Source organism: Dipodomys spectabilis, unplaced genomic scaffold (assembly GCF_019054845.1).
Source record: "Dipodomys spectabilis isolate Male_0828 unplaced genomic scaffold, ASM1905484v1 ptg000157l, whole genome shotgun sequence".
NCBI classification, from domain to species: domain Eukaryota; kingdom Metazoa; phylum Chordata; class Mammalia; order Rodentia; family Heteromyidae; genus Dipodomys; species Dipodomys spectabilis.
This window is the reverse complement of record NW_024870834.1, coordinates 21481497-21503301: the sequence shown is the minus strand read 5'-3', so window position 1 is coordinate 21503301 and position 21805 is coordinate 21481497. Positions and strand designations below refer to the sequence as shown.

Here is a 21805-nt window from a genome sequence, read left to right as displayed (position 1 = left end):
TCTGTATTCATCTTGTGGTCATGGTTATATGAATCTATTCATGCGTTAAAAATTCACCTCACTATTCTAAAAAGGAAAGTCTCTAATTTCCTGGTTTTAATTGTATCTTTGTGCCTGCTCTGGGCTTGATAATAGAAACAGAATATGAGGAAGACAAAATTCAGTCCAGAAAATAAGACAGGATGTATGTCCCAAGTGGAGTCTCTTTTCCCGAATTTCTTACCTCCTTCTTCCATCTTCCTTCATAAGCTATAACTCCTTATAAAAAGTTAGCCGGACGCTGGTGGCTCATGCCTGTAATCCAAGCTACTCAGGAGGCTGAGATCTGAGAATCATGGTTCAAAGCCACCTGGGAAGGAAAGTCTATGAGACTCTTATCTCCAATAAACCACTAGAAAACTGGAAGTGGTGGCTCAAGTGGTAGAGTGCTCGCCTTGAGCTGAAGAATGCAAGGACAGAGCCCAAGCCCAGAGTTCATACCCCAGGACTCACAAAAAAAAAAAAAAAAAATTAGAAGTCTCCCTCGGTATGTCTGCTCCCATTGGGCAGAGCCCAGAACCAAAGAACATATTTGTGAAGATTTACAGATCATTTAAAATATCTTTCTCCCAAACTGAACCTTAAATGGGTCACAAAGAATAAGGGAAGTTGGTTAAAATTTTTGTACTGTCCACTTCCATCTCCCTTACTCCTCCAGTGCAGGAGTTGCTGAAGGTCAGCAGCTATGGAAGGAAGTGCCAGAAAGCGAGAGAAGAGATAAAGAAAGGGAGCAAGAGAGAGAGGGAAGAAATAAAAGAGCAAGGAAGGGAGGGAGGAAGCAAGCAAGCAGGGAGAGGGGAGAGAGAAGAGAAGAGAGGATTCACTGTATATACTACAGAATTGAGAAAAATAAAGAACGGGTTGGTCAAAGATGTTGAAGGGATGGCACGGATCAAGATGTGTTGTATACACAAACTGTAAAATGGAAAAAATTGTAAATATCCTAAAAATTAAGAAAAGTGAGGATAGGGGTAGGTTGAGAGGGGCAGGTGAGAACGTTGAAAGGGATGACATTGACCAAGAAGCACTTTTGAATGGCAACTCCTTTGTACAATTACTTAAAGATAATAAGAATATTCAAAAAGGAAGAGAGAGAGGGAGGGAGGGAGGGAGGGAGGAAGGAAGGAAGGAAGGAAGGAAGGAAGAAAGGAAGGAAGGGAGAGAGAGGGAGGAAGGAAGGGAGAGAGAGGGAGGGAGGGAGGGAAGGGAGGAAAGGAAAAGGGAAAGGGAAAGGGAAAAAGAAAGGAAAGGAAAAGCAAGCAAGCTTGGGGATTTTCACATTAAAATACTGCTTAAAATGGTTAGAAATTTCAGCAACACTTTGTTGTTTCAATTATTTAAAATGTGCAAATTTTATTAAAATTTTCTCATTTCATGTTCTCTTGGTAGAAAATAAAAATTCAAACAACAAAGTAGAAAAAAGCAAGTCAATTCTCTCCCCTAACTCCATATATATTTTTTCTTTACAAATAAATATTATTATGTTGTTTCTTTTTCCAAACACTGATGTATTTGGGGAATCTTTCCAAAGTCTATAGCACTAGGCTGCCTTATCATTTTTAATGGCTGCCAAGTATTCTGTGGAATGACTGTCATCATTCGTTTTACTACTCCTCAATTGATTGGCATCTAGCAGTTACCAGCCTGGCTTCCCATGAACAGGGCAAGAGTCAAAGGGACAGGTTTTAGAAGTACTTACACACCAAGCCTTGGTTATAGCTGTGAGCTAGGTGTAGAGTACTGCGATTGAAGCTCCTTTTATATTAACAATCTCCTAATGAGGGTAATCAATTAGTGGTGACATGAGTTCTATGAAAATACGTAGTGTAACGCAGACCCCAGCCTTGCATTAATCAGGATTAGGAAGATCATTAGGGGGCCTGTCAAGCGCCCCTTCTCAGTGTCCCAGTAAGTCCGTATACTTAGAGAAAACACTTCTTTTTTTCCTCTGAAAGCTATTCTGGATGACTTTTCTTTCTGTTTGCAGGTTTTCCTCTCATAAACGTCCCAAACATAGACACTCCTCTTGGTCCACTTTGAGTCCTGACACTCCACTTCCCGCTTTCTCTGTCAGGTCCCCTGGTTCTCCTTCTCTACAACCTTCTGGCTCCAGCTAGAAGATGTCTTTTGAGAGACTTGCGCTTTGCGTTGCTCTTGGAGATGCCCAAAAGGTTGCAGAGGCCCTACCATTCCTTCCCTAATAACTACAAGCTGTTACTTTCTGTAGCCTTTATAAGAAGGGCAGTGTGGGTTGTGTTCTGTGTGTGAGGTTTTTTCTCAGTTTTTATTTGCATCAATCAGTTTTAGGGGTTTTTTTGTTGTTTTTTTTTTGGGTCTGGTCGTTGGGCCTGAACTCTGGGCCTGGGCGCTGTCCCTCAGCTCTTCAGCTCAAGGCTAGCGCTCTACCACTTGAGCCACAGCACCACTTCCGGCTTTTTTCTTTTTGCTTATGTGATACTGGGGAATCGAACCCAGGGCCTCAGGCATGCAAGGCAAGCGCTCTACCACTGAGCCACCTTCCCAGCATCATCAATCAGTTTTATAAGGGAGTTACATTTTGACATATCCATATCACATATGAAGGACCCTAGTGGACTCACTCTCAGTCACTCTTTCTCCTACTCCCTTCCCAAACAAATCTCAAGTCACTTCTGATGTTCTATTTTCACATATATATACTTAGGTATTATGATTATTTTCACCCTCCTTTGCCCCCTCTCTTCCCATTAGTACCCCCACTCTGACAGGACCAGTGTTATATTCCTGTCATTCATTTGTTTTTAGGGTATGTTATTGCTCAAAAGGGTTTTTCCTGGTATTTCACACATACAGAATATTTTGGTCAGATTGAGCCCCTCTTTGGTCCCCCCCATCTCCACCACCCTCTGTTATTCAGGAAGTCCTCATTTAGGCATCTTCATTGACAGGTGTAAGATATTATTCACCATCTAACATTCTCTTTTCCTCCCCCCCATGCCCCCAATTCCCTTAAAAAGTCCCAGTTACAGGCATGTACTTGTGTAGGTTGTATTCTTATAAAACACACAAGAAGAGAAGAATCAAGTGAACCACAGACTTAATGGATACATAAGTGAACATCACTAGTCCAACTTTGGGTTTGTGTCTAGCAGTTCCAATGTGGGGTCCTGCTATTTGTTTGGAATAACCAGAAGGGATGACTGCTTTATAATCAGCATAGGTGTTTGTGTTAACTGACAGTGATTAATGTCTTCTTATTGGTTTCCATTTCTCACTAGGAAAACCTAGCAAGACTCCAGAGGGCCTTTGCAAGGAAGTGGGAATTCATCTTTATGCAAGCAGAAGCACAAGTAAAGTAAGTGAACTTAGTAGATGCCTCCAGAAGAAACAGCTCTGGAATTTGAGATGGTGTGAGGTTGGGATTACAGGAAGAGTTTTGTACATGCTAGCCCAGGAACACAATGCTTGAGAGATAAAGAGTTAAAAGAAGGTTGGGATGGATAAATTTTTACATTTGAACGATATCAATCTATAAGGATTCCAAAAGCACTGCTTCAGAAGGCAAGGGGGCTCCTTCCAGATGTAGAACTCTGCTTGTTAGAAGGTAGACCCAGTTGCTGGAGCGTTCCAATTACTCTTCTGTGCTAAGAAATTGGAAAACACTCCACCAGGTTTTCCCATGAGGCTGGAGATCGTGTCTTCACGAGTAAACATGCTGAGCTTTAGGGAGGACAAATGACCTCTCTTCCCTTCACCCCAGTATAGGAAGAGTTTAGAAACAACTGAAAAATAAGGCGCAGAAGTCAGACATTCAGAGTCTATTAACTTAAAGCTGGATTACAGCTTTAGATATGTGGCCACAGGTCTGAATTACATTCCCAAGGCAGAGGTGGGCATCTGTAGACCTCTTCTACCAGGAAAGAGCTGTCCTCTGTCAGATGACTGTATGCAAAAACAAAACAAAACAAAGCAAATGTCTTAAGGACAGGAAGACCCAGGTGGGGAGGACCCTATGACCCTTTACTAATTTCTTCTTCCAAATGTACCAACAAGTTAAGTCATCCATCTTCCCCAAAGAATCAGAGATGAAAAGGGGCTCAAGTTTGAAGAGATTCTTTTCTTCCTAAATACATAATGGAAATTCCTCTTTAAGAAAACATGTGGCACAGGGAATAAGTGTCCTGTTAATACATAAACGTGGTTGTCAACTAGATCCACTCAGTTCTGAGCCATGAAATTGCTGAGGTCAGGAAATCCCTTATTCTTACTACTGATAATGTCTGGCTTAGCTTGAGCCTTGAAAGGAAAAGTAGGACAGAGAAGCAGAATGCAAGCACCTTTGTTTTTTTCTGGGTCCCACTCATATGTGAGCAGCCCCTGTGGGGCTTCAGAGGAGTGATTCACCTTCTGTGGGTGACACAGTTCATTGCCTGGAGTGTCTCAGGCTAGTAGGCGGGAATAGGTCACAGCTATAGTCATGGTTGGAAATGGCAGGAGGTTGTGTTTTCCACTGTCACTTTGGTGTGCCCAGATGCCCCTGAGGGAGGGGGGTACCAAGTGCTTGGGTCTGTGCCACACAATTGGGGATGGAGAAGGTTCACATGGGAGAGTAAGCAGGAAGGAAGCTACGATTTAGATGGACTGAGGAACAATTGTTCTCATGGACTCAGAAGCCACTGGGAAGCCAAAAAGAGCACAGATTTGTTCTTCAGAAATCAACAGTATTTTCTATGTTACAAAATGAGGGGAAATTATCACTTTCTACATATACGGTGTTTCTCCACTAACTCTTTTGATTAACTGTGATTACATTCTAATTGTGGGCCATTTAAGTACACAGTAATTGTGACAAATACCTCAGAGTGATTATGGGTTTATTTCCATCCAGTAAACTAAAGTGCTCCCAAGAGAGCCAAGAAGGAGAAGTTGCATGGCAATTAATCTGAGTTGCTTTTTACTTAGATAATATGAAGTAATACATATCTTCGAGGAGAAAAAAAAAAGCACCTCTTTCCAGAGCTGCTGATCAGAACATAGAGAAAATGTCTTTGCCATCTATTATTTCCCAGTGGCAATTTGTGTCTCCCCCAACTGAGGTGGGTGATGTGGGCTTTCTGGGTCTTCTCCCATGCTAGTGGCATTATTCTGCTTTTTAGGAAGCCAGAGCTAAAGTGATCCTGTGTGTGTCTATGTCTGTATGTGTATGCATGTATACATGTGCCAGTACTGGAGCTTGAATTCAGGTCCTGGGCTCTGTCCCTTAGCTCTTTCAGTCTCAAGGTAGATGCTCTACCGCTTGATCCACAGCTCAACTTCTGGCTTTTGGGTAGTTCATTGATCATAAGAGTCTCATGGACTTTCCTGCCCAGGCTGGCTTCAAACCTCTATCCTCAGATCTTGGCCTCCTGAATAGCTAGGATTACAGGCATGAGCCAGCAGCACCCAGCTGAAATGACTTTTAAAGCATAATTGCAAACCAGGCCCTAGTGGCTCCTGCCCGTAATCCTAGCCTACTCAGGAGTCTGAGATCTGAACATTGTAGTTTGAAGCTAGCCCCAGGGCAGAAAAATCTGTGAGACTCTTTATCTTCAATTATCAGCAAAATGTCAGAAGTGGGAGTGAGGGTCAAGTGGTAGAGTGCTAGCCTGAACAAAAAAAACCAAGTGAGAATAACAGACCTTGAGTTCTAGCCCCAGAACTAGCACAAGTGTGCACACATACCACACACACACACACACACACACACACACACACACACACACACACACCCCCCACATAATTGAAGCATTTTGAAGACATTTCTACTGCCCTGAATGTAAAACAAACTTTCAAATTTGAGATAGAGCCCTGGCAAGCTGGTGGTTACATTCCTCTTGGTAATTTTGTATGTGTAGTAGTGGCCTTGATGGGGGTCATGTTGATGGATAATTTAGTTCTTAGTAACTCAGGCCTTAATACGTCATGTGGCTCAGGCACACCATGTCATTGCATGTATGTGGCAATCTGTCATCTAAAACAATTGTTCACCATGCATGGAGTTTCTGAAGTTTCAGCTTCAACAAGGAGGGACCACATAGGTATTAACAGTCTTAGCATCAACTTAGCTCCCAGGAGCAGGAGCTGAGAACTGAGGCAAAGGTCAAAAGAAAAACAAAAGCTTCTTTTCTTTCTTCCTTCTTTCAGGATTGACCGGAAAAAGGACAAGACAGAAAGGAAAATTTTGGACAGTCAAGAACGGGCCTTTTGGGATGTCCATAGACCAGTGGTAAGGAAACTTGGCTTGATTCTCTAGAGTATATTCTTTTCCAGTTTGTTTCTTCTTCAAAAAACAAAACATTGTCTCACATGATCAAGTATCTCACTCTTAAGATAATTGCTAAGCTTTGTGACACTGGTTTTGCCATCCATTTACATAATCTCAGAAGATTTTCTGAAACAATTGTCAGATCTACCTTTCAAACATCCTCTATCCATGAGAGTGTAGAACTGGAAACGAGGGATTCTAGCAGGAGAAGTTTGGACCTCTACCCCCTAGTTTGTATTTCCCAAATCAATGGTTTCCATTTCCACCATGGTTCAACTCTGAATCTTAAAATATTCTCCCTCGCACACAGTTAATTCTTCTCTTCGATGATAGTTGTCTTATATAACGTCTTTGTGAAGACTAAATTGGTGACTACTGAAGCATTGCCCCTAAAAGAAATATGCTGGGTTCCTATGACCCTCTAGTGAAGCGCATTTTTACCAGCTGATCAATATATGCTTTGGTTGAATATGTTTCTGTGCAAGGGTAGGCTACTTAATTCTACTTAACATTGATTCATTGGCATTAAGCATACATCCAGCATGCCTATAAGTCATGCTTGAATGAAGTGTATCTAACACACACACACAGACACACACATACACACATACACATGTGCATTTTTACCAGCTGACCAATATATGCTTTGGTTGAATATGTTTCTGTCCAAGGGTAGGCTACTTAATTCTACATAATGTTGATTCATTGGCATTAGGCATACATCCAGCATGACTATAAGTCATGCTTGAATGAACTGTATCTAACACACACACACACACACACACACACACACACACACACACACATACACACATACACATGCACCTTTCCTACAGAATCTCACTACCTTTTTGCACTTGAGAGAAGGAAGCTTCTTAGCACTCTCTAGGTATCTATCTATTTTAGAGAGCAAAAGCACCAACCCCCCTCCCCCCCAAAAGAAAGAAACATTAACTAAACCCTGAGTATACTGATTGGCAAGAAAGCATGGTCTCAGCTTGTTCAACCAAATGATAGGTGCCCACAGGACAAGTCAGCCTTGTTTTGGGCCTGTGAATGTCCGCAAATGGTCTTTAAGTTTCTGTGAGTAGTGACCTAGAGGTCACAAATAAATTTTAGTAAGTAGAAAAACTGCAAATACAGATACAAAATTGTAGAAATTGTGGCTGACTATATTTCCAATCTTGTGTTATGAGACCAAGCTGTTCATTACCTCTTCCTGAAATGGAATGAGAAGTGAATAAATGATGTTTACTGTCCTAGGAAACCAATCAAAAGCCAAAACAAGGAAGTGGCTCTCTCAGTGATACTGGTGTCTTTTCAGATGATTAGCCGTGTGAAATATAAAGTCTGTGGCCAAAACAGTCTTTGAAATAAGTTTGCTCCTAGAAATTGTCTCCTTCTACATAACATTCCTTTCACAAAATCCACATCCACATTGCCTGTGAGAACCGCATGGAAGAACCTACATTATGGGAAATAATTGTACCATATAGTATCTATTATGGGAAAGATAAATACTAGTCCTGATGGTGTTACTTAGATCTGATTGGAAGGGTAATTTTCATCTTGTAATTTATATGATTTGTTTTTCTCAGCCAGGCTGTGTGAACACAACAGAAATGGACATCAGAAAATGTCGACGTTTGAAGAATCCTCAAAAGGTTAAAAAGGTTCGCTACACTAAAAATTAGTTTACTGCTTACAAATATGCCATAGTTGGGGCTGGGAAGGTGGCTCAGTGATAGAGCGCTTGCCTTGCATGCATGAGGCCCTGGGTTCGATTCTTCAGCACCACATAAGCAGAAAAAGCCAGAAGTGGCGTTGTGGCTCAAGTGGTAGAGGGCTAACCTTGAGCTGAAAAGCTGAGGGACAGTGCCCAAGCTCAGAGTTCAGGCCCACAACCGACAACCCCCCTCCCCCCAAAAAACCCAACAAATATGCCATAGTTGTTTGTTATTATCATTATTATTATTTATTTGGCAGTAATTGGGGTTTGAATTCAGAGACTCCTGCTTGCAAGAGGGGTGCTCTACTACTTGAGCTATGCCTCCAGCAAAAGTCTGCCATATTTGATCTTTCTAAATCATCTTTTTCACAGGTTCTCAAAGTGTTTATTGAATGGCTGGTGTGTGCTAGACATGGTGCACGTGACTGGGGTTCAGAGGCAGGGCCTCACAGGAACTCACTGTCTGATGAGGTATAGGTCGGGAAGAACAGCTAACTCAGAAGGAGTCAATGAGATCGTGTAAATTGCAGTTGGCTCTGAGGGGGAGGGCAGTAAGGAAAGAATACTAAAGGAACAAAAAACTTTTTAAAAACAGAAAAAAGAAAAGAAAGTCCAACCTATAACAGCAAGCTGGATCCTCAGAAGTAAATGAAAGGCTTTTAATAGAGCTACCTATTCCAAACTCACACCACCATCTTGCCCAGCTGTCAATGACCCCACAAGCACTTATATTTCACCTTACTGGATGGAGCGTATGGCCACGGCACACCACAGGTGCCACGCTCAGACTGCCCCCGTCTGTACCTCATCCTCATCAAGGTCCACATTTTAAGAAATCATGTCTGTACTACATAATACGAATTTCAAAAGGTTAGATGTATGTCCCCAAAGTGTCCCTATGACATACAATGACCAATTATCTCTCTCTTTCTTACACAGTGCTTGAGATCAGAAATGTTTTAGATTTTGAAATATATATCCAGAGAGAGAAAGAGTTCTAAATCATTTCAATCACAGACCCAAATCCACAAACAAAATCCATTTATGTGTCATGTATACCTAACACACACTGTCGGAAGGTAATTTTATGTACAATATTTTTAGTGAGCCTGTGTTTTGGCCAAAACCTCTCCTCATGAGATCAAATGTAGAATCTTCTACTTGTGCTCTCAGGTCAGTGTTCAAAATGTCTTGGATTTTAGAGTCCGTCTTTCAGAGTTTCTAGATGACTTGTATACACATCTACACACATGAGGAAGGAGAGTGAGCACTGGTGTGTGTGTGTGTGTGTGTGTGTGTGTGTGTGTGTGTTTGTCCTTGAATCAACTTCTATATTTTGCTTGTCACTAAGGTATCGATGTTTAGTGCATTATACTTTAAATTATGTCTTAAAAGTCCTCATTAATCCTTTAATGGCCCCTAATGCTAATATTCCAGAACTACGTAGAGTCACATGTAAAGTCACCTGCGCCCTTCACGACCGCATAGATTGCAGCCACACACACTGCATGTGCTTCAGGGGCTCTTCATTCTCACCTGTTTATAACAATAGCAACGGCTTAAAAAGAAGCCATAACTGTGGCCTGTAGAGAAACTGAGGATAAAAGATGGTTGGGCTTTAAAAGGGAAAGCCTGAATCCTGGAATCCCAATTTCATACTAGAGGAAACTTTTTCCATAGCACCTTCAGTAGTTATTTTCAAACTTTCTTTTTGGCTCAGAATTTCCTGGAGTATTTGCCTAAAGCCAACCTACAAATATTCTGACTCAGTAAGCTTGGTTATAAGCAATGATTATCTTGAATAAGTACCCCTCAATGATTCCTTGCAGATGGTCTTAAGAAAAACACTAATAAATAGCACCATTTTGGCTCAGTAATAGGATTTCCTAGCAGTTGTAACCCAGAGATGCCTCACAAAGCAGAGCTCCTGCCGTTGGTGAAATTCAAGCAGAGGCTGGTCACCTTTGTCCAGATGTCATAGAGGGGACTTCAGGAATCAGATGGGGGATGGAGGATTGAAATAGCAGATCTCTCCAGTCTGAAGGGATAATGATTCATCTTCTTACTTCTTCTAGTCAGTGTATGGCGTGACTGAGGAATCCCAGGCACAGAGCCCTGTGCACCTACCTAGCCAACCAATCAGGAAAACTACAAAAGAAGACATCCGGAAACAGGTGACTGATTGACTGCTGTACTCCAGCGTAGGATGTGTGACCCATTGAAAACTCCTTTCAAGTTCATCTCTGAGGGCTGAGTGAGCTTTGAGCTCCTGGAGAACATGGTGGAACTTGAATATTTGCATGCTGTGTGTGAACGCATGGAACTTTAGAGGGAGAATTATCTCCTATGTTCCTCCAGCAGTTGTTACAGAGGGCATAAATGAATTATTAGTGGCAGACTCACTGCTATACCGGGCAGTTCTGGAGTTCTAAAAACTGAAATGTACTCTCAGACTTCACCAGCTCAGGATCACCAACTCTGGATGAACTCTTTCTGTGATTCAAAAGGGAAGCTGAAGAATAAAGAAAGCAGGGAGAGTGTGGGGAAAGGGGCAAAATTGTCCAAAAAGAAATGTGCTCTTTGCCTGATTTACATAACTATAATCCCTCTGTAGGGAACCTTTATAATAGCAATTTAAAAAACATAAAAAATAAAAAAGATAAGGAAAAATGTTTTAAATACTTAGAAAGATAACTTGTGGAGGAGATGGGGAAAAACCAGTTGTTTAAGGATACAGGTGGACCTGTTGCAACAATGAGAAGTACAAGTTGTCATGTCCAAAACGAACTTTACAATGTTGGTGGGGGGGGGGGGGGGGCTGGGGGGAGGGAGGAAGGAGAAGGATTGGGATTAGGGGGGGAGGGGGGAGGCTGGGAAGGGATGTGAAGGATAAACAAAGGAGGAGGCTGCAATGCTTGGTAAGAAATGTACACATTATCCTGCCCATGTAACTGTAACTCCTCTGTACAGTATGTTCACAAATAAAATTAAATTAAATTAAAAAAATAAAAAATAAAAAAAATAAATAAATAAATACTTAGAAAGAATAAAGGTATTCTCCTCCCAATGCCATTCAGCATTATTTGGTTGAATATTACTTTCTTTTATGAGGATGACCCCAGATCAACAACAACCAGCTAATTCCATTACTCTTTTCTGAAATTTACTAGTCATAAGAAGATTAGCACTCATTATTTATATTAGGAGTATGGATTGGGTAAAGAGTAAACTTGCAGTGCCCACTCTGGGCAAGCTTATTACTAGCTAGGAAACCAATTTATGCGAGATAGCTAGTTGATGATTCTGGTCAAACAGGCCAAGCACAGGAAGAAACACAGTCACTTGGGATCTAGACAGAACAAGATCTCACAGTCCATGTGTTACCTGTCCGTGTGTGGCTAAACTTCATAAGCTACATGCTGCTTTTTAGTGTGGGGAGCCACTGTTAGGAATCAAGACTTAAATTGTAACACAGTCCAGGAAAATATGTGGCACAGGCTAGCCTGTAGAGTATGAGTCTTGAGTGTGGTAAGAATTTCAGAAAAGGGCAAATTGGCTGCTAGGGTACAAAGTTGGAGGGCACGAGTCATGCCAGAGTAGGTGTTTGGATCTTGGTGGAAATACAGATTTAGGTTCATGGGAGAGAAGGAGAATAAAGAATTTTATTTTAGTCTCAACATCCCTATTCTCTCTCTCTCCCCAGATAACCTTTTTGAATGCACAGATTGACAGACATTGTTTGAAAATGTCCAAAGTGGCTGAAAGGTATGTTTTCCCTCAAGAATATCACTGCTTGCAACTTATTTTACAAAGGGAAAGCGCTACAGGGTGATAGTTAACTGTATGTGTTCAACTTCAAGAGTTAAGCTGCAGTCAGTCCTTAATCTGATTTGTGAAAAAGCCATAGGCTTCATGTGAATATAGAGAAGACCACAGGCCTCCCTCCAGTGATGTCAAGAAAAATTCTATTGCTAAAGCTGCTCGCAGGTGACCACAGAACCTTGTCAATCAGAGAAGAATGTCTTTAAAGGCTTCATCCTGAGCCTTTTGCCTCCAGCTCCTTAATTAATTCAAATGGCATCTCACCCTTTTTCAGTCCAGACTTACTTTATGGAGGAAAGAAACTGTGTGTTCCCCTTGAGGGGCTGGCCACATAAACAGAGAGAACTGAATGCTTGGGAGGTGTCCAGCACTATCCACTGATGAACGGCATTGGATCAAAAAAATATTTGGCTTCTCCAGCCTTGCCTCCACCAGTGCATTTGTGTAACAATCTGTACCAGTAGCTGGTTCCATTCCATTAACTCATGGGAGATTCAACTTTATCAACTAAATGGTCTATTTTTTTTAACGCTACCACAAAGACAGGGACTGCCCAGGGAATCTGTATGGAATAAATCTAATCAAGCAGCCAGAACTAAACATTTGTTCATCCATATGCTGCTGTTTAAGCAATGGGAAATCTCTGAAAAGAAAATCAAAGGTTTAAGTCAGGTCTTAGTATTTATTAAATGTCAGAAAAACTGGGCTCTTGAAGCCCAGCTGTACATGACACTGGCTGTGTGATTCACCTGGAAGCCTTTCTCAGCCAGCCCCGGGGGCTGATCCACATCTTCTTACTGGATAAACTATGACAAATGGAAGCTAAGAAAACACCAGCTCCAAATCCCAAACCTGAATTAGCACTTTGCTTTACGGAACCAAGGATGTTTGTGGATTTGGGCTCATACTGATAATACCTTTGTATCTATTCCATCTCATATGTGTTCTTGACAGTGACACTGTTAGAAAATATCAAGGCGGATGAAAGGACAGAGGAGACAGAGACCTCAACAGATCAGATAGATCAGACTTTAATCATCACTGCCGAGGGCCACCAAGTACCACGAGGCCGAATGGAGATATAAGGAGCACAGAGCAAAGGGGGTCTGGAGTTTAAGTATAACAAAATGAGGACGTTCTGTTGTGAAACCAGGCAGCTACCACAGACGGTCTCACCAGGGGCAATGTGCACTTGTAGAAAGGGCTGGGGGGGAGGGTCTCAGAACTAGCCTAAGCAGGGGTAGGGGTCTGCAGGCCAAGAAGGCAGCATTGGGTTATGAGAGCAAGGCAGATTTCTATTTTTTTTTATTTATTTTTATTTTTTAGCCAATCAGAACAACAATATTTTTAGCCACTTCATGTTTATTAGCCAATCACAACAATTTATTTTTAGCCAATCACAACAGCAATAATAAAAATCTTTAATCCATTTCAAATGTATGTGTTTTTGACCTTTCACAGTTAATCATGTACTAGAGGTAGGAGATTGTCCTTCTAAATAGTTCTTTCCATTCTCCTACTAATTACTCAATCTAGATTTCTGTGATGTCCTGACTGAACTTAAACAGTTTTCTCCTAGCTTGCTTTCTTTTTCTCAGCTTCTTGGCTTCCAATCCATTCTGTGTTCTTGGCCTTATCTTTCCTTGAGCCCCATTCCTATCATCCATCACCTTTCCTGAGATGAAAAGGATCCAATGCAGTAAGTCCCAACTCCACTACTCAGGTGTTCCATGATAGAATACTACTCACAGCCTGGGCCAGGTAATTGTTTTTTTGTGTTATAATACAATGTCCTGAGAGTGAAAAGATAGCAGCAATTCTGATCTCTACCTGCTAGATGCCAGTGGTCCTCACCCCTCCACTGTTTTGATAGCCAAAAAGATTACCAAGTGTCCCAGAGGTAGGTAACAAAGTCACCCCCACTGAGAACCACTAGTCTTCCTATCTTCCCAAGTGCAGGTGCTTCTGAAGGAGCTAATGGCGGGAGCTCCCCTTACATCTAGGTGTCAGCTGCTCTGGAGTCCTCATTACAACCACCTATCATCTCCACCCGTGGAACTGTGCAGCTTCTGGCTGGAGCACCAGGCTCTGTGGTTTGCCATTTGACCCTCCCCCAATGAGTGGCTAAGGCCAAAACAGCTGGGGTGACCCAACTCCATTGGTGTCATAGACTGTGAAGAACCACAGGCCTCTTGCTAGGTGAAGCAAGGACAGAAATTGCTGTCCTGTTCTGTGGTGGTATTGGTATGTGAGCAATGTCTATGTCAGCCCTTGAAAGGGCTCCTTAGAGATGCAATTAGAACAGGGAATATAACCAGGAACATCACTGTCTTTGGATAGATAGATGCCCACAATCCAGGCAAGGGAAGGTGTTAAGCAGTAGAAACTCCCAGGCCTCAGCTTTATGGTCCCAGTATACACCAAGGAAGCTGCATTCTGGGTAATCTTTAAGTGGACTTGGTCTCTGGAGCATTGGTGAAACCACTGGCAGCTACCCAGGTCTTCGGTGGAGCTGAGCCCTCACAAGACACCTCAGTTTTGTCTTATTTTTCTGGGCGCCTAAAGAAGTGCATCAGTCAGCATGAGGTGGGCAGGCATTGCACAGGTGTGCTGAGACCTAAGCAGCCTAGGTGGGGGCAGGAATGGGGATCTGGCACATTCTATTGTTTGTTTGTTTACCTACAGTCCAGAGAGGAGCCTCTCCTGGTCTGTCTATTATGCTTGAGTGCTCACATTAAGAGATCCTTCCAACTGAGGCTCCTTGCTTCAAAGCTAGAAGTTTCTGTGAGTCAGTCCCCAGCAGAGATTGGATTTTATTCCCCAGTAGCAGTAACTGGCATCTTTTCAATGTGGCCAGAGGGCTTTTCATTAGAGCCACAAGGAAACTACCAGATAGGGAGGAGGAGGAGGCAAAGGAGCCAGGTGTTAGTGGGAGATAAAGGAAGCCCAGAGCCTGATTTGTCAGTGGTTCTTCTTCACAGAGGAAGTACCTGGGAGGGGGCAGCTGGCCAGAGGTGAAAGCTGAGCTCTCTCAGGTGGGCCAACAGAGTCCCATCCCAGATCATGTTTCCCTGGGCTGGCTCGGATGAGAAGTGGTAATTAGCCAGAACTGCATCCCCTGAGAAAAGGTTCCCATGGGGGGGAGGGGCATGTATGTTGTTTGGGTTGTTGTTGTTGTTGTCCTTTCAGTTCTGTGAGAACTGGGTAAAAGGAGGCAACTTGTGATATTTATGGTCAAGTTCTGCAAAGAGAGTCAGGGTAAGGTGGAGTTCAAGGGTTCAGCCAGCCCCAGCACAGCGGAAGAGGGAGCTTTGCAAACTAAAGGTGCAGAACAGCCCTTTGGGGGGATGAATCGGAAGCCCTTGTGGAAGCCATTCCTGTTTTCTAGCTAATGAAATGAGTTGCTTTATCTCTGGACACCTTAGCCTACCCCTCTTTCAGAGAGGAGGGAGTAATTGTGCTTAATTTACAAGTTTGTGGGTTAGCAAGAGTTTGTTCCAGTACTGGACACTCAGTACTCATACAGTGAATGGGAAGGGTTATGGTGTTTCCATGTGGTGATTACTGGCACTTTGGAAATGAGATGCAGGAAACTGAATGAACTGGTGGTGTCTGTGTGCTTAGGGGAATAGTGAGCAGAGGTTGCAAATGCCATTCTTCTCACCCACCTTACCTCTTTCCTCCATCTCCTTCCCAGGGAGCTTGCAGGCTGCCCCAAGTGGGCACTGCAGACCCCAATCTGCGACTTTAGGCCTGTGGCATGGTAAGAAGCCTGGGGTAAAGCAGAGTTGCATACCTCATGGTGGCCAGGAAGCAAGGCTAAAGAAGGGGAGGGAGGGGCCAAAACCCCTTCCAAGTGCCCATCCCCCATGACCTCAATATGCCCTTTTTCCTGAATATTTCTCCTGGGTTTTTCCCACATATCTTTGAGGGACATTTATGATCCTGAACTATGACAGCCCCTTTGGCCCTTCATCTCATCTTGGTTCTCTAGGCAACTGAAGTTGTCAAATAAATGAGATCATTCTCCTCTTTGCAAGACTCTATTTCTATTCACCCAAATCTTATCACACATGACAAACCAACTTTGAGAATGCAAAAATCCATACATTTTAGTTCCAAATTGTACAGCGTCTCTGCCCTGTTCCCCAGAGCCTTGACCCCATCCTCAGTGTCTTTGAGTTATGCCTCAGTTGCTGCAGGTGTGCTATACTGCTGGCATGCAGAGAGATCAGATCGTTTCATTTTCTGTCTGTCGTAGGTGGCTCATCCTCACCCCATTACTGGGAGCCATTTGTGCGTCACAGCTGACTGGCAAATTGATTTTTTTTTTAAACCATCATCATGCTTGCCAATCTCTGAGATCGACGCTGCTCCCTGCAATTGGATGTTGGTTCCTCCTCTGCCTCCTGACCCTGGATGATCATGAAATGTAATTAATGAAATGAGATAAGACAGAGAGGCATGCAATACCCCAAGGCTCTATTAAAAACCTGCTAGAGTGATAGAAGTCAGTGCACTTAATGTCTAATGATAGGTTCAGGGGAGGGGAAAGAAAGGAGGCCAAAGAAGTCATTACAACTGTGTTTTTATGTGATTGTAGAAACCATGGGGTCCTTGCTTTCTCCTTTCTCCCAGCCCATTGTAGGTGATAGGAAAAAAAGAAAAATCTACATTTTAAAGGTAACATTACAACCAAGATGTCCCTATCTAGGCTGAAATCTGGAATCTATAGCCTATGTAAGAAGAGCTGCCAGGATTGCTGGCCTAGCATGTGCTCTGAAATCCATCTTCACACTCCTCCCCTTATCCCAAAGTTGTTCTGTTGCATAGTTTCTCTAGGGAGCTATCTCTTTCAGGCGGTCTTTATATTGTCTCTCTATCCAACCTTTTGCAACCTGAAGATTCATTGTTCACTTATTAATGGAAACCAAACTTCCTTCCTCTCCTTCCCTCCACAGTGCTTCTGTACTTCCCGGTCTCCTTCTTCATCAGGTCTTTCTGTCCTGGTTTTCTTTAGTGTATCAGAGTTTGGAAACTGCTCTCACTGTGGAAGAGGAGCAAGCATGCTCTCCTCTTTCCCACTTCACCTTCAGTTTCTGGTTCCCTGCTGTTCAGACTTCATGAATATTTAGCAGTGCCAATGATGGTCACTATGCCATTAGGGCTTTCCATTCTGTACTTCCCTTGAATAGTAGTTTCCATGGTGGCAGGCTGGGTCTCCCTGTCCCTTTTCCTGGCACTTACCAGTGTCTCTCTCCTCCTCATCAGCTCTGGCAACCAAATTCCACATTTGGGGACTGAGCTTTTGGGATTCCTCTTGGGGTACCTCTTCACTCAGGTGGAAAGTATCTCTTCCTCCTCCAACTCACTTGTCCGGCTTTTGTAATGCCACCTCATAATTTGTAACACAACTAACAGTCTTTGTTGTTGTTGATAAGGGAAAGAAGAATCTCTTTTTAGATTTTTTTTCAAGTAGTAGGGCTACACATTTTCAAAACTCTCATTATTTCCTTTCTCTCCAAGTTTACCAAAGGTAGACCCTAATTTTACAAGTTAAATAGGGAAGGGCTTGAATTAGTGACTGTCTCATCTTCAGGACTGACAACTGTAGTTAGAAACTTCCTATTGGCACACTGTGAACACCTTCCTGTCATTCAGAAAGCCGTCTGCTATTTAATGACATCTGAAGACTATTGGCTAAATGATTGTATCACCCCCACCCCAAGCAGCACCCAGTGTATCTCTGCTAAAACTTTAGGTACTTATGACAAGAGTGAAGGAACCAATCAGTCAGCTCGACGCCTCCACCCAAAGCCAGTTCAAAGCCCTAGTGATGGTAGAGTGTGCATTTGCCCCAAATTCCTAGGCCAACATCTTCTAATGGAGGGTGGGGGGGAAACCCTGTCTTTTGAAAATAAGACAACCAGACACAGCCAGGTGGATGCCTATAATCCTAACTACTCAGGAGGCTGAGATCTAAGGATCATGGTTCAAAGCCAGCCTGAGCAGGAAAGTCTGTGAGACTCTTATCTCCCTCCAATAAACCACTAGAAAACCAAGTGGCGCTATGGCTTAAGTGTAGAGTGCTAGCCTTGAGCTGAAGAGCTGAGGGACAGCTCCCAGGCCCAGAGTTCAAGCCCCACAACTGACAAAAAACAAACAAACAAAAAGCAACCAGACACTACTATAAAGGGGTCAGGATAAGAGGGCAATATTTTTTTAAGTGCTCAAGGAGAAATATTGTTCCTAATGGGCTTCCTCTGGATTTCCTACACTCATTTTTCTATTTTCTGTCTCCTCCTAATTCTTTTTTGTGCCATCTATCTACCTATCTATCTATCTATCTGTAGCCCCTGGTTGCCATGGGTAACGAGGTGCTGAGCACCCTATGAAGCCCTTTACATGCCTTTGTTTTGCGTGTTTGCCCTTGTTGCTTTTGCTCCCCTTCCTCAAGTCTTTCGGTGGTCATTAGTATTGACTTTGGACACCAATAGTACTGTGTATCGACCATGGCTGCCTCCTTCACTGCCTGTCTGCCCTTCTTTGATCTTGTGCCTCCTAAGCCAACTCACGGACTGTGTACACTGGAAGCACGCATTCTGGGGACCCAGGAGCCTCGCTGATCAGTGCTACCTAGAGCTGCCTTCATGAACTTGCCTCCAAATCCCTGGCACCCTTCATCTCCTTTTCAAAGGAATTAGGTTTCAAGGCAAACCAGGCATTTGAATTTGGTTCAGCAGGAAAGGGGCATACAATGGCTCCCAGAATACAGGGGAGCCCCCAAGTTGAGTTCCAGGATGGGCAAGGATGCTACTAAGCTTCAAAAGAATTGAAACCAAGACCCTGAGTTCCTCCAAGTCTCCTTCTTCATCTCTGTTCCTTCCCCTTTGCAAACACCTTTCCTCTCTTTCACTGTGTCTATAGCCTAGGAAACATCACTACCCCACACACCTGATTTTGTGGCTATTAGAGTCCATTGTGGGAGCTAGACAGAGTGCACTGATTGTGGTGGATGTTTGATCCTGAGCAAATCAACCATAGCCCGGAGCAGGGTTTGCAGGTAGGCCCATGGCAGTCTCTCAAGTAGCCTTGTGCATGTGTACGTATATGAATAGAACTAGGCAGATAAATAGAACTAGACAGAAATTTAGAGCCACCCTCTACAGCTGCTCATACATTGGAAAGGACTTCTTATTACCCAGGAGCCATATCTGCTTCACTCAGCTTTCTAGAAGACCCAGTAAGTCGCTACCCACCCAAGTTTCTTTTAGATTCCAGGGCAACTTTCTATCTCCTTTACATCTCCTTTGGTACCTATGGCATGGCACCAGGTAGCCTGGAAGCAAACCAAGCTTCCCATCTGCTTGAGATGTCATCCTATATAACTAGCTCTTCATTTGTCTCTTCTGTGTCCTCTCCCACCCGCCCCCCCAAACACGATAGCTCCCAAGCCTGAGTCTCCTCCAGCCTATTTAGGGACTCAGGAACAAGTCAGGCAGTCCTGGCCACCATGCCGCCATGCTGCTTGAGCAGTCTGATGGGATGGAGAAGGAGAAAGGAAGAAGGGACTGACCTCTTCCTTTCAGCTCCCTGGTGCCCAGTTGTTGGAGTGAAGCTTCTCTGCCACTCTCTCTGGGAGAATCAACCCCACAAAAGCCAAAACAGCAGTTGAGGCAGAATGTGCAAAACCTAAGTCATTCATAAAAAAAACCTCTGAGGAAATGTGCATGCTGTCTCCTGTCTTTCCCATGCAGAGGGATGACAAGCAGGACAAGCAGAGAGATTAAATTCTATGCATGGGGTGTGGTGATTGCCAGGAAGTAAGCCATGGTGCAGCCACTTTCTAAATGTCCACCTCTCATCTACTGCCAGACCCAATGGCAGGTGGCTGCCTCTTTTGCCTCCTGCACTAGTTAATTCCTTCAACACCTGTGGTAAGCAGAATAATGTTACCTCAGGGGTACCGTATCATAATGCGCCAGAACCTGTGAACAGGTTGTGCTATGTGGCAAGGAGAATTAAGATTGCAGATGGATAATCAGTTGATTAAGGGAGGTTATTCTGGATTCCCCAGACACTCAATGTTGTCACAAAGCTTTTTTCAAAGATAGAAGAGGGAAGTAGAAGAATCAGGGTCAGAGTGATGGGAAGGGAGAAAGCCTTATCTATCACTGTTGGCTTTGGAGAGAAAAGGCAACCATGAGCCAAGGAAGGTAGGAATCTTCTAGACACTGAAAACAGAGCCCCCTAATATGTCATCAAGACTCAAGATAATGGGGAGAGCTACTGTAGGAACTGTCACATCTTGAATTGATTTACGTTTCCCACTGCTGACTTGTCTTATACTGTTCGGAGCAAATGGATCAGGTGGCCAAATGTGTCTCCCAACCCTACCTTGTATTGGGTGGAACAGTGAATGCCACCTCCTTCTCCCACCCAAAAAAATATATGCCTGATTCCTAACCCATGGAACCTGTGAACGTGATCTCATTTGGGGAAAACATCTTTGCAGATGTAATTTCGGATCTCAAGATGAGAATATTCTGGATGATGCAAAAGAATCTTAAATCCAATGACAAGCATCCACATAAGAAAACACAGGCTGGTGCTGGTGGTACCTACCTGGAATTCTAACTACATAACTCCAGGCTGAGGCCTGGAGGACTGCAGTTCAAAGCCAACCCCAGGCAGAAAAGTAAATGAGAACTATGTCCCCAATTCACCAGCAAAATGTCAGACTGGAGGACTCGCTTGAGTGATAGAGCACCAGTCATGGGCAAGAAAGTGAGCAAGAACAAGAGGCTCTGAATTCAAAGGTACTAATGAAGAAAGGAAGGAAAAGAAAAACACACGGACACAGACACAAAGAAGGTGATGTAAAAACAAAGACAGAGGTTGGAGCTACGCACCAAGGAATGCCTGGAGCTGCTGGAAAGTGGAAGAGCCTTTGAAACACGGTCCTGCCGCGCCCTGTTAGACACTTCTGGCCTCTAAAACTCAGTATAAATATCTCCTGTTTCAAGCCATCAAACGTGGTGATTTGTTACAGTAACCCTAGGAAACTAATGTATTCCTCAGTAGATGACCTCATTTTCTCTTAGGAAGAATGAAATTAGCCCAAGTGGCAAAGTAGTGGCTTCCGGTCATGGATTAACTCACAGCTTGATCCTTCCTGACAAGTCCTTCCTGAGAGCCCCTTCTCTGTACAGTCTGCCTACTCTGCTCTTACAAAAGAAGCTCTGCCTGTCTGGACATGTGCTCTGAAGGGGACTTAATTACAGGACACATGGTGGGCCTCCACTGTGCACGGTGATTTCAGCCACAGAGTTCACATTTGTAGAGGGGTTTCAAGATCCTTTTGAAAAGCTTTCCTTCATTTTCTTTCTGTTCTTTTTTCTTTTCTTTCTTTTTTTAAACACAGTGGTTCTTAGTACTCAACAAGCCATTCTATAACACAAGATACACTTAATAACTCAACCAAGAACTGAAATCAAGGCTTTTCAACCTGGACCACTGTGCCTTCTACCCTAATCTATATCCAGAGTGGTGATTTGTGTGAAAGGAGGGAAGTGGGGAAGGACCCAGGGACAAAATATACCCCTTCAAAAGACCTGCCCCAACAACCTACTTTCTCTAATTAGCCTCTCCCTCACACCAATATCCTATTAAGTTATGAATTCATAAATGGATGAATCCATAGACGATGCCAGAGCCCTCATGATTCAGTCACCTCCCAAAAGCCCTACCTATCAATTTTCTTGCACAGGGCCTGGAAGGGTATAAGATTTGAGGGGATATTTAAAATCCAAACTATAAAAAGAGTATATGAACAATGGCATTGTACTGTACCATTATATATAGTTAAATAAGTAAATAAAAGTCTATAATGTAAAGGAAATGACTGTAAATTATAATGCACTCAACAGAGA

The 21805-nt window shown here is 43.2% G+C and overlaps 1 protein-coding gene across 3 annotated transcripts in view; it reads left to right on the top strand.

Annotated features, from left to right (window-relative positions):
- Rgs6 (regulator of G protein signaling 6) overlaps positions 1 to 21805 on the top strand; it is a 507674-nt gene that overhangs the window by 415163 nt on the left and 70706 nt on the right. For all 3 annotated transcript variants that reach the window (XM_042692654.1, XM_042692656.1, XM_042692655.1), the window contains exons 8-12: positions 3297 to 3373; positions 6202 to 6283; positions 7921 to 7995; positions 10127 to 10225; positions 11755 to 11816. In XM_042692654.1, the coding sequence (XP_042548588.1) occupies positions 3297 to 3373; positions 6202 to 6283; positions 7921 to 7995; positions 10127 to 10225; positions 11755 to 11816 (395 nt within the window). The remainder of the gene's footprint in view (positions 1 to 3296; positions 3374 to 6201; positions 6284 to 7920; positions 7996 to 10126; positions 10226 to 11754; positions 11817 to 21805) is intronic.